Source organism: Urocitellus parryii, chromosome 9 (genome assembly GCF_045843805.1).
Source record: "Urocitellus parryii isolate mUroPar1 chromosome 9, mUroPar1.hap1, whole genome shotgun sequence".
NCBI lineage: Eukaryota > Metazoa > Chordata > Mammalia > Rodentia > Sciuridae > Urocitellus > Urocitellus parryii.
This window is the reverse complement of record NC_135539.1, coordinates 113,998,468-114,011,168: the sequence shown is the minus strand read 5'-3', so window position 1 is coordinate 114,011,168 and position 12,701 is coordinate 113,998,468. Positions and strand designations below refer to the sequence as shown.

At 55.3% G+C, this 12,701-nt stretch overlaps 1 protein-coding gene across 1 annotated transcript in view; it reads right to left on the bottom strand.

Annotated features, from left to right (window-relative positions):
• Plekha6 (pleckstrin homology domain containing A6) overlaps nt 1-12,701 on the bottom strand; it is a 99,920-nt gene that overhangs the window by 22,472 nt on the left and 64,747 nt on the right. The window contains exons 7-13 of the mRNA XM_077802416.1: nt 10,560-10,702; nt 8,593-9,075; nt 6,935-7,454; nt 6,449-6,535; nt 5,355-5,408; nt 1,852-1,932; nt 764-832 (exon numbers count right to left, since the gene is read on the bottom strand). Of these exons, the coding sequence (XP_077658542.1) occupies nt 764-832; nt 1,852-1,932; nt 5,355-5,408; nt 6,449-6,535; nt 6,935-7,454; nt 8,593-9,075; nt 10,560-10,702 (1,437 nt within the window). The remainder of the gene's footprint in view (nt 1-763; nt 833-1,851; nt 1,933-5,354; nt 5,409-6,448; nt 6,536-6,934; nt 7,455-8,592; nt 9,076-10,559; nt 10,703-12,701) is intronic.

The following is a 12,701-nucleotide window of genomic DNA, read 5'->3' as shown; positions in this document are numbered from 1 at the left end:
CCTGGGGCCCCTGTGAGCTCTGACCCTTGCCTGACTGGAACCTCTCCTGGGTCCGCCGCTCAGATCCCCTGCCTGAGCAGGGCCAGCAGCGTAGAGACAAGTTGGGCTAAATCCCTCCTCTGGAAAGACTGTGCTCTCCACATCCACTTAGGCCACTCCTCGGATCCCTTCCTCTGAGCCAAATCTTGCCCTCTGGGCCTTTGAGCTTCCAGGCCCAGCTCCCAGCTACCTGTCGTGCCCTGACCTACCACCTCAGATGGCCTCACATCCCCATCTCTGAGGAAACTCTCATTGGTCCTTTCAGTCACTGAATCCCGATTGCCACCTCCTGCGGCCTGGTGTCTCCAACCGCCTGAAGCCCCCTGAGGGCCAGAGCAGGTGTCTTCTTTCTAGTTACCTGTCGGGGCTAGCGCCTTGCTGGGCCCAGAGCAGACTGACTGACATAACTCTCAACAAGGCCTGCTGGCCTGCTCCCAGCAGGTCCCACTGCTGCAGACCAGCGGGCCTGAAGCTCAGCGGGGAAAGGCATGGCGCCCGCATGGGAGGGAAGGGGGAGTCAGTGGTAAGATCTAGAAGAGAAGGGGGATGAGGAGGCAGGTCGAACGCTGTGTTTGTAGCGAGGGAGGACATGAGTCAAATGTATGAAGAGCCACCAGGAGGAGCAAGAGATGGACGGAGAAAAAGCCCCAGAGAGGAAGGAGGATGAGGACGAGAGCAGGAGGTGGCTGCAGTGGACAGAGGGAGCAGGGAGAGCTGCCCTTACATCCGTGTCTTGCTCGTTTAACTTGAAGGTGTGGAGGCCGTCCCGGAACACTTCTGGGTATGGAGGGACCTGCAGGAACACAAGGTGGTTACTGCAGCAGGGTTGGCTGAAGGCGCACAGGCTGACACCACAATCCTGCTCCGTTCCTGCCACACACTGTGGTCCGTCACCTCGGGTGGCTTCCGTTCTGGGGCTCTGAGCTAATTCTCTGTCCCCTGGCTGGGGAGCCTGTGATGGCGCAGTCTAGACTCATCCCAGTTTGTCCTTGGCTGACTCTGGAGAGACCAGACATCTGCTGGACTCAGACTCTGCGACTCCTCTGCCCTCAGCTCTGGGATTCGCTGCCGCGGGTGCGACAGGGCTCCCAGTAGCTGGCTAGTAACAACCCTCCGCTGTGTGTGGCGACAGGACAGGCAGCATGGTGGGAATGAACACTGGGAACACTTTAGAACAGTTACCCCAGGGCTGGGGATAGAGCTCAGTTGGTAGAGTGCGTGCCTCACATGCACAAGGCCCTGGGTTTGATCCCCAGCACCACACACAAAAAATAATAATAATAAAATAAAATAAAATAAGAATTGTTACCCTAGTACTGAACACTAATCACAGGCCTTGACTGGCAAGAATCTAGAAGCCTCTCTGGATTCAGCTAATACTGCTCAGCCTTGATGACATGGCGGGTGACTACAGCACAGTCCATGCATCTCTGGTATCGGATGGTCCCAAGTTATGCCCCTCACACCCTGAACCCCAACAACATCTGTCAGGAAGACAGTAAACATGAATCGGGAGTCATGGATACTGAAAAGCAGGCTTGCAGTCCCCAGCATGGCATGGGATGTCAGTGCTGGCTAATCGGATGGTTTGGGAAATGGGCTTGGGTTCACCCATGAACGTGAAGAATGGAGGTGACACAGTGCAGCTAAGGAGGAAGAGCAGGCTGAGCCTGTCTCCGGGGAGGGGGGGATGAGGCCCGGCAGATGAGCAGTCTGGGCAGAGTGAGCCTCATCCCAGGTGGGGCGACCGGACCATGCACAAGCAGCTGAGATGGCATTGACAGGGACCATGCTGCCAGGCAGAGGTCTTACTTGCATGAAGAGTTGGGCCCTGGGGGAGGAGTTCTCCACCATGCGGTTCACCATACTGATGAGAGTCTCGCTCTCACTCATCTGCAGCAGAGGAAGGAATGGACGGACGGTTCACACTCAGACCCGCGGAGGTAGCTCCCCGCGTCCCCTGCACGAGTTTCAGGAAAGGGAAGGAAAGCTGCTCTCGGGCCTCCAGGACCTGCGCTTGGCCTCGGCACCACTCGACCCTGCGAACTCCGTGTCAGAGCCAGCACCAAGGCTGCCCCGAGGAGAGGCCACGGCGGGGGGCGGGGGGGGGGGTGCTGGGAAACCACTGGGCCTTCGCTTGCAGCACAGAATACGCCCGGGCCCAGAGACTCTGCCCTGGGATGCCTGACTGCTGTGGGTCCCATCCACACTGGCCCAGGCTATGGTCTCCTTCCCAATTCTCACACTGCTTTGCACAAACATCACACGGTTGGAAAGGCTGACCTCCCCAGGTCTGCACTAAACCACACAAACTAAGACAGACACACGGTGGAACGCACCCTGCTGAGTGGCCTTCGCCAACGCATGGGCCAGGGTCCCCTGCCCCCTCCCCTCCCGGGCTCTAGCATGGAAGGACTGCTCAACACGGTTTCCAGAGCTGGGCTGGCAGCATCCAAGAGGAGCTGGGATGGCATTGGGAGCAACTAAGGAGGCCGAGACAAGCGAGCCATGTTAAAGGGACACCAGGAACCAGAACGCTGCTTTCCACCACATCATCTTTCACAGTTCAAGGATCATAAGGAACTTTGGGGTGGGGCATTGATTGCCAAATGAAAAAGAGAGAGACAGAGTGGGGAGGAGGAAGGAAGGGAAGGAGAAGGGAGGGAAGAAGGGAGGACGGGCCAACCACATCAATCAGAGATGCCATCATCTCCCCACTGGTTCCAGCGTGAGAAGATCAAAAATGAGCCGGTCAGGGAATGTCCTTGGCTGTGTCCCTTTAACTCTGCTGTTCCGTAGCAGAGATGGGAGGAGACAAAGGGAAATGAGCAAGAAAAGCTTTTGGGGAGAGAAAGTGAATGAGGAGGACAGCCACAGTAGGAAAGATCTTCTGGGGTCCCAGGTTTTCTCTACGGCCTCCCCAATCTTGGTGAGACCTACCGTCTTCTCTTCCTCTTACCCTTTTAAGCGAGAGCTGAAACACAGCCTCACCTCTGCACCCTACAGGTGGAAGGCACCCGCTGCTCAACTGAACTGCAGAGGCTGTAGTCACTTCAGCCCTTTTATAGGTCTAGTTTTTCTGCCCCTTTAGCCCAGTTGGAAATTTTCTCTGTGGCATCAAGTGTGACTTAAAAGACTTGGAATATAAGGTTGAGTCCTTGCAAGAGTTAAAAGTCGACAGGAGGTCAACCACATCTTCTCTAAAAAGATCCAAACTCTAGTCTATCCCTCTCTTCCTGAAGACCCAGAGGTGTGCACACAGTGGATCTACCAATGTGTCAGGTTCAGAGGCCAAGGGAGGCCAAGGCTCTTCCTGGGCACTCACCGACCTCAGTCCTTCCCCAAAAGTGGGTCTAAAGCATTGGTGGCAAGAAGCAGAAGGTCCTCCTGGTGGCCTGCTCCCCCTGGTGCTGTGGATTTGGGAATCTTTGAGCTCACGAGGGCCTCTCCTCTAGGAGGATCCCATGGGCTAACTCTGTGTACAATGTTGGAGAGATTTTATGAGAAAGCAACAGACCCTGTGCCCAATGCAGAGTTAGTGCTGCATTTTGGTAGAACATGAAATAAGAGCAGCATTTAATGATTAAGAGAATAAGAACCCAGAGAGACTAAGTGACATTTCTAAGGTTTAAAGAAAAAAGCTTGTAAATGGCAGACCTGGGACTAGAGTGGCAGCATTTGGTTACATGTGGACTCTCCTTATCCCACAAGATGCCTCTCGGGAATATTACCCTCTATCCAGGAAGGGGTCCTCTTCGAAGGTTATTTATAGCCCAATAGTCCAGACCCTCTTTTCAAGGGCTAAAGCCTCCAGGAGGGGACCCTGATTCTGCACTGAGTGTGTGGACAGCCAGGCCTGTGGATGGGCTAGTGAGCCAACCAGACGGACACTTTCCACTGGGAGGATTCCATGCTTCCCAGCCCTGCTCTTAGGGACAACATGAGACCAGTTCCCACATGGACAGGAACGCTCACGGTGCAAGCACTGCATACTGCTTATCGAACAAGAACTCAAGGTCCTTGGGGGCCAGGATCAGGTCCTGCTGACCAAATTATGGCTATCAGTGCTTCCCAGTGAAAAGCTCTTCTAGGATAGAAGATCACCACATCATGACGTGGAGGCCCTGTGAGATGGTGGGTGACAGGGCTTGTGACTAGAAGAACATACAGCTCTGATTTCAAGTTTATTGTTCTTTCTGCAACTCTAAGAGCTTAAAATTCTTCTGATGAGATATGTCTCCAGCGTTTTTTTTTTTTTTTTTTTTTTTTTAAGTTAGATGTTACCTCAGCTATAAACTGGGTTAAAACCTCAGAGCCATATTCAAGCTCTGAAGTGTGTCTTTGGCACATTATTTAACCTCTCTGTGCCTCATCGCCCTGGCTGCAAAATGGGGATAAATAACAGTACTCATCTTGTAGGATTATCATAAAGAGTCAGTGGGTTGGGATCTATTTGCTTAGAACAGTAAGACACAGAGGAGGCCTTCCATGATGGTGACTGCTGCCATCATTATTATCCCTGTTATCATTCCACCCCAGGATGCCTCCACAGGACAATGGTGTGCAGTTCCCGTGGTGGGTAGCACAGATCTGAACATAGAGCATGTGCTCACAGAAATGCCAGCGTGTTCACCTGGAGTCTACTTGCCCTGAGGGAACATCAGCCCTCTTGGCCTCAATGGGCAATGCAGCCAAGGGTGAGAGCCAGGAGCTGGGAGCCCAGGCAGTCAACTGCCTGGGTCTCGTGGGGACACTTATTAGCTGTTCAGCTTGCTCACTTGTCAAACTGAGTTGATTATATTGCCTCAGTGTCTACAGCCTGAATTCTCACAACCGTGGGCTGTGTATGCAAAAGAGCGATGCCGAAAAAAATTGCAGATGTACTGAATGGATATGATTTTCTAAGTTATTCTAAGGCAGGTCTATAGGCCTCGGTTTAAATTATTAGCATCTCAGGCCCATACCCAGAGCCGCATCCTATCTCTGTGACTCCCTCTTCTCTCCAGCAGAAATGCAAATTCCCAACCTGCCTCCTGGGAGGCAGTTCCATCTGGGCTGGTTGGAGAAATATGAGGTGGCATTAATTATTCATGTGCCCATTTATTATTATGCTTCTTTCCACCAGAAACCCCCAGGTGTCCTACGGGGCTTTGAGGAGGAGGGGTGTGAAGGAACAAACTAAAATATAAGCCACTTTGTTGTGTCCTGGTTGCACCAACAAAGGTTGTCAAATGGCGGGAGGGTGAGGAGGGGGGAGGAGTGGGGAGACAGGACAAGAGGACAGTGGAATGGTAAGGGGCACCAGCTCTGCCTACCTGCTGGTCCAAATACTCTAGGTTTCTTTGCAACTGAAGGTCTAAAAGTTCATCCTACCCGGAGCCCGAGGCCAAAGGGCCAGTCAGCAACACAAACAAACAGGAACACACGAAAGAAAACAATAAAAAAAGAAGCAAAGCTGTTAAGAGTTAGCTGGGCAAGGACAAGGGAAATCCTCTCTCTCTTGGCCCTGGAGGAGTTCTGGGGAGGAGCTGAGGTTGCAAGCAGGCACAGGAGGGACACGCTCCTGGCCCAGGCTCCACCATCTCTCCTGTGTCTGTCTTGCCTTCCCTGGGACAGTGAAGCACCACTAAAGCCACCTAATCAGCACTTCTTAGCAACAGCTTCTGGGTTTTCTGGAAAAACTGATTGTTTCTGGAGGGGGATGCCTGCGGTGGGTCAAGGCTATAGAGTTTGGATAGTGGAGTAAGAACGGCCAAGCTCCACCACCCGGCCTCCTGGTACAGGAGGTCATGCCTATTGGACCCTGTGGTTCTCCCCAACCCGCCCAAGTAGATCAACTGCATCTAGTCCTCCAGGTGGAGGCAGAAATTCTCAAAGGAACACATTTTTCTATGCAAGTAGAAAAAAGGAGAGAAAAGGGGAAGTAGGCGCAATATGGAACATTTTTTTTTCTTCCTCTGTCACCTTTTGACTCTTTCCCACAGGTGGCATTTCAGGCAAAAAGCAAACTTGAAGCAAATACATGTAGGGAGAAAAAGTCTAGATGCTCTTGCCTGTTGCTAGGAGGCCTAGCCTGACCTTCTGTCCCAGCTCATAATACGAGCCCCCTGCCCTGGCCTCCTCTGCATGCTGGAGAGGAGGGCTGCGCTGGGCTCTAGGGGATCCAGATAGCACATGCTCTCTGATCTTGTCCTACTCCTCTGCCCTGTGTCACAGAGAGAGGGTAACTGGCACTGAACTCTGTTGGAGCTAGAGTCCTAGCCAGGAGGGAGGAGGCATCCAGAGGCGCTAAAAACACATAGGCCAGGCACTAGGCACACAGCACCCCTGGCGCCTGCCCCAGTTTGACTCCACCTTGGGTGGAGGCAGGGAAGTCCAGAGGTGGAGTGGCGGGGAGAAGAGGACGTACCATCTTATCGTGGACCGTGGGGGATGGTGGGTAGTTGTAGGGGAACAGTCCTGCAGGGACTGGCCGCCTGTCTCCCAGGTAATCATACTGGAAGAGAAAGGGGATTGTAGAGGTGAGAGAGTCTGGTTGGACATGGACTTCCCCACCAACTGAAATTCAAGGTTAGGGATGTCTGCATCAAACTAAAAAGGATAACAGCTCCCCTGGCAATGATCTGTCCAAGTCCTCAAGAGTAGAAAAGACGCACTCTGCCCTCTTACACAGAACGATTCCTGGGACAACCTGGGGACCGACCGGCATAGAGAGTACTGTTTCCATTTAGGGAGCAAAGCAATCCCCCAAGGCGGCACTCCTAGGGACAGAACCATAGGCCAGCATCTCCCCAGGCAGGTGCCTGGTCCTGTGACACAGCCCAGGGGTCCACCGTCTACCTCTTCTCAGAAGATGGTCTTAGGAAAGAGGAGAGAGGGGCAGGCCGGGGCTCACCTTGGGGGAGCTGATGGATCGTCTCATCACATAGGCGGCAGGGTCGGCATAGATGTCCTCGCTGCGAGGTGGCAGCCGCTCAAAGCGGGCACTGGGCGAGCGGACAGGGGAATAAATGCGGGCGCGGCTGTAGGAGCCCTGGCTGGGCGAGCGGGGCACGGAGTGGGAACGGGGTTGCAAGGACAGTCGGCGCAGGGAGCCGGAGGTGGCATCCAGCTCGTCATAATAGACTGGCTGTCGAGAAGGGCTGGGGACCCAGACGGTGCCATCCTGTCTGCCATAGCCAGCCGGCTCCTTCCACTCGCGCAGCTGGTAGGCGGGTGGTCCACCCCCATTGCGGAAGGAATGGCGCTTGTCCTCCAGGGCCCAGGGTGGGCTGATCCGATCGTAGGCGGGCATGGAGCAGATGCTGTCTGGCCGCACCCCGGGCGGGTAGTACTGGTAATCATCTGGGTACTGGGACGAGTAGGGGCCATAATACTCAGGGACTCGGCGAGACACAGGGTAGAACCTAGAGGGACTAGGACACAGAGGACACTGTAAGGAAAGCAGACAAAATAGGCAGGTCTCCACCCCATTCACTTCCAGCCCCACGTCTGTGTCCTCCAGCCCCGAGGAGCTGCCTGGACAGGTGAAAGGTGCCCATGGAGAGGTGCCCTGGCCTTATGGACACAAAGAGGAGGTCACTGCTGAGGCACAGGCTGGGATTTACTCCTGAGGTGAGGGAAAGCGCTTTCTCAACCAACTCGTGGGGGCTGCAGACTGCAGCGTTCAGAGCTTCTGCTTTTGTCTCTTTAAAATGAAATGCCCCTTCTTCACCATCCCCGTCTGTGCGAACCAATTTATCAGATCCTTCCCAAGGGAGGCGGGAGAAGAGAGAACCTGGCTGTACCAGGCACTGAAGGAGGGAGCAGAGCTGGGAGGAAAGGGCAGCTTCCTGTTAGATCGCATCAACATAGAACCAGCAGGTTCCCGGGAGTGGGCCAGGTGCAGGACCACCAGCAGTGAGCTGCAGCTCACAGCTAGAGGGCGCGTTTCTCAAGGGCCCAGAAGCCCTCGGAGGCCACCACCTGCAGTCCCTGGAGTTGTCCCTATCCCCAGGGAAGAAGTTAGCCAGCTGACTTGCTTTGACGAACATTGAGTTCCAATTGATGTTCCCAAATATCTGAAAGCCCGTCTTTGGTCACTGAGGACGGTATTAGGATCATTGGCATCTTTTTTTTTTTTTTTCCCTTTCAAAAAGTAAACTTCCTATAATGAACTTTCAAACACAGCTATTTGAGACAGTGAGTTGGTTTGGTGGCTAGACTGGGGTTGCACTGGGGTTGAAGATGTAGGATCCACGGCAGGGACGGGTGTCTGACCAGAACACTTCAAGTCCTCTGCCTGGGCCTCCCTGACTCTTGGGCCACCCAGTACCATGTGAAGCAGCACTGGGGTGCTCTGTCCTTCTTCCTGAAGGAAGCTGACAGAGGAAGCAGGAACGAGGGATGGCAATCCCGGTGGCACAGGAGAGGAGGTGGTTGAGCTGGGAAGCAGACCCTGGTCTTAGCATCCCAGGTTAGCCTGGCTTCCAGAAGCAGGTGTCTACCCAGCCATACCACCACGTACCACCACGTTCCGCCACGCCAGCCCGCCCCGGCCCCGCAGAGCCTCACCTCCGGAGGTCTTCGGGGGGCTGCACACCCCGGCGCAGGTTCACCCACTGCTGAAGCTGATTCATGGAGCTCTTGCGCTGGGCGATTTTGTCAGGGTGGGTGCGTGGAGGAAAGCTCCGCCGGTGCCCCCCATTCTCCCCGTCCTGAGGTGGGAAAGCGGTGCTCCCTGGCCGGCTGGGGGAGCTGTACTGCCAGCCATTGGGCTGGGCAGGCTGCTCCCCACCCCCTGGCACCCTCGGGCCCTCGGGGTAAGGGCTGCCGGGCTCTGAGGCCGGCTCAGATCCAGCTGGGAGGCCATTGGCTTTCACCAGAGACTCTTTCTTGACTTCGGGCCTCTCGGGCCTCTGCTCTGGCTTCTCACAGCCTCGGCCGTCGCCCTCCCCTCGAGTCTTGGCCTCAGGCTCAGGCCTGGGCAGGCTGTTGTGGGCTGGCTGCTGGTGGTGTTTGCTGGGAGGGATGTTCTCTGAGTCTGGCTTCTCGTGGCTGCAGGAGGCCAAGGGAGATGATGCAGTAAGAGACTCCAGTCATGACTGGGGGGGAGAAAAGGTGTGGAGAGGAACAGGCAGGAAGGCAGCCAGGGAGCCAGTGCAGTGACCTCCGATCTGCTTCCTAAACCCCAGGCCTCATCTTCTTGCTCCAGCCCGAGCAACTGTTAGGCAATGTATAACAATTCCTGCCAAAGCATGCCAGGCTGGTCCTGCCCTCTGGATCTTCTTCCCAGGTCACTGTCCACTCCCATCTGCTGCCTGTGTTGAGCCCAGCCTTCAGCTATGGCCAAGACCAACCCAACAGTCTTGGTCTCCTCTGTCACCTGTCCCTGATCCAGCCCCTCAAACTTCATGGGCCCGATACTGAAGTTTCACAGCAGTAACTGTGACCTTGGCCACAGAGGCTTGCTACAGGTCCACTCTCTCCTCTCCAGAAAGCTACTTGACTTCCATGAGTCTTGGGCTCCCCACTGACAGGACGAGCATAACCCCCTCTCTCCTCAGAGGACTGCTATGAGATAAAACATGGCAGAGATAAGAGCTCCTGCCTCCAAGTTCATGGGCATGCAGACATGCTCGTTCCCTTCTCCAAATCACGATCCTCCCAGGACTGACTTCCCACGAGAAGGTAGGCTCCACCAGGGCAGGAACATGGCAGACTTTCCTCCCGGGTGCTCCTAGCACACCTGGCATAGGGCCTATCACATTTATGTTCACAGTAAATATTTGTGAAATGAATAAATGAACTTCTGGAAAGACAAAGATGGAAACAGGCAAGAATTTCCTCCAAGCCTGGCAGAGTCAAGCCGCCTTGCTGAAACGTCGCTGGGTAAACATTTCTAAGACACACACTAGACTTGGAGTCAACACTGTGAGCCCCCTTCTCTGGATCCCTATTAACACCTAACTCAGGGCTCCACACCCAGTTACAGAAGAGACAGGCACCAAGACCGCGGGTGATGACGGCAGCCGAGAGCAGCCATCTGCTGAGTGTCTGCTACATGTCAAGCATTTTTCACACACCATGTCGTCTTCACAACCACCCCAGGTGGGGGGATTATAACTGCTAGTTTTCAGGGGAGGAAACTCAAATTCTCAGAGGTCAAGTCACTTACACTAAGGTCACGCTGTGACCAGGCGGCCGAGCTGTGACCTGCCTTCCTCCAAAGGCTGCGTGTTTAATACACAGCCAAGAAAAAGAAGCAAATCCCCTCACCTTTGGCTTCTGGGCAGGTCATGATGGAACCTGGCTTCAATGTGGCTTTCCCCAGCTTAGAGAGAAGAGGAGAAGTGGGACCAGGGAAGGATTTGGGGTTCTGTCATCATTTAGCCAGACCTGCATGGACGCCAGGAGATGGCTCACACGTCCTCTAGGGGCCCAACCGGTGTGCTGGGCTCCACAGCGGCACAGGGCCGGGCACGTCTTTTCTGCTGCTTCTGCCCCTTCCTCACTCCCATGCCAGGTACCCTGGCACTCACCTGTGGCGTACAGGTTGGGGCGCCGACTTCTGGGCTGGAGGGATCTGTACCCGGGCAGCCTCCCCCATGGCCTGGATCCAGGCCTCCTGCTCCTCCGGGCTCTCAGCACTGAAGAAGTAGGTGCGGACGCCAGCATGCTCGGCCTGTGGGGAGAGGCAGTGCGTGGAACTGGCCCCGGCCTCATCCACCCAGCACACAGTCACCTGTAGGGAGAGGACACCAACACCCCCAGGAGAGACAGTCAGTCAGCTATTCCTGGGCCTGCGGCTCCTCCCCCAGGTACAACTCAGGAGCCAGGTGAGGACGCTGGCCCATGGCTGGCCCACGTGCTCCAACTGGCAACCAGATATCTGCCTGGGCCAGGTCTCCAAGTGCTACCAGGCAGCCCTGTAGGCAGGTAAGCCTACCTGTCCCACCTGAGGTGATTTGTCAGCAGGAGGGACGATTACCACACCCACTGCCCTCCAATTACCCAAGGGCTGGGGGAGTTGAAAGGCAATTACCCAAGAGCTGGGGGAGGTGGGCCCCTGAGCACATGCTAATTTCAGCCCCAGCTTCCTAGGGAGAAGCTCTCGCCCTGCCTCTTCCTCGAGGGGAGACAGCCAGGCCCCTATCCACAGGCATGCAAGGGCAGGCTCTGGCATACAGATGGAGCACACTACCTAGTTGGCGGCTGTGAGCAGGCACAGTGGGCGGGAACCCAGAAGAGAGCTCCTGTCGAGAAGGGGTCCTCAGGCATCAGAAGGAGAAGCAGAGAGCAGGTCAACCAACACCAGAGGGAGAGACAGACGAGGAGGCAAGAGACAGTGAGGAGCGGGGAGGGGGGGGAAGGGGGGGAGTCAGACTGTCCCTTTTTACTCAGTGTCACTACTGGGAAGGACAGCACCCAGCAGTGCCCGCTTCAGGTCACCAAGGGGCAGGGCGTGGAGAGTGTGCACTCTGGGAATCAGGCTGGGTTTGGAATGGGGAGCCAGGAACCCTGGGGCTGACCCCGCTCTGCACCTCACCAGCCCTGCCAAGGCAGACCAGCTGCTGTCCTGCTCAGGTCAACCTCATGGGGAAGGGTCTGCCTGGTGAAACTCAAGGCCACAAAGAGAGGGGCCACAGGACTAGAACTTTCGGGGACCTTAATATACTTGCTGGGTGACCCTCAATCCCTCCAAAAAGCAGGGAGCAATCTATCTTACTTAATTGGGGGGGGGGAGGTGTCCAATTGTGACTGAATCTCAGAGGTGAGCCTCCTGGCAGCCTGACTCTTTGGATGCTCCTTCCTGGGTTGCTGGGGTTTAGGGGAGGAGAAAGGAACCACTGACTGAGCCTCTGGGCTCTGCTGAGCAGCAGCATCAAGCCCAACTCGTGTGATACCTTTTGGACCAAGCTTCCCCAGGCTTTCTTGACTGCAGCTGGTCCCACCCCGCTCTACCTCTCCCTAACATTGGAACTCTTTATTGAAGGGGGTAACCAGGGATTCAACCCAGGGTGCTTAACCACTGCGTCACATCTCCATCCCTGTTTTGTTTTGTTTTGTTTTGTTTAGAGACAGGGTCTTGCTAAGTTGCTGAGGTCCTCGCTAAGTAGTTGAGGTTGGCTTTGAACTTGTGATCCTCCTGCCCCAGCTTCCTGAGCCACTGGCATTATAGGTGTGAGCCACCGTGCCAGGCTCAGCCCTGGAATTCTTTCTAATAGGAGCCATTACCTAGCAAGGGGCATGGATGGGGCTCCTTCCTCTGCATCCCCTACCCTCTAGCAGACAGCCCGGTGTAGAGAGGGCAGGAGAGGCTGAGGGACAGCCTGTGGGGCTGGAAGGAGGCCTCTGGGACTTGAAACTGCACAGGAGTTGAGAGCTGAAGACCAAGCGAGCCCTCTGGGTGGAGAACACAGGTGGCTGTAGAGGAGAGGGGACACAGGACTGGTGGTGTGTCCTGGGGCGGGTGGGAGTGCAAGCACCTAGTGAGCAGCCTGTGAGTTCAGCTCGTGCAGGGCACCAGTCACAAGGAAGGCAGGGGCTTGCTCTTGCACTTGAGCTCACAGTCATATTGGCAACCAAACATGCCACAGGAGACAGGGAGCCAACACAGGCCCAGGAGCAAGTGCTGGAGACAGGGGAAGGCAGAGGGCCTGACGGGGCTATTGATGGGGAGT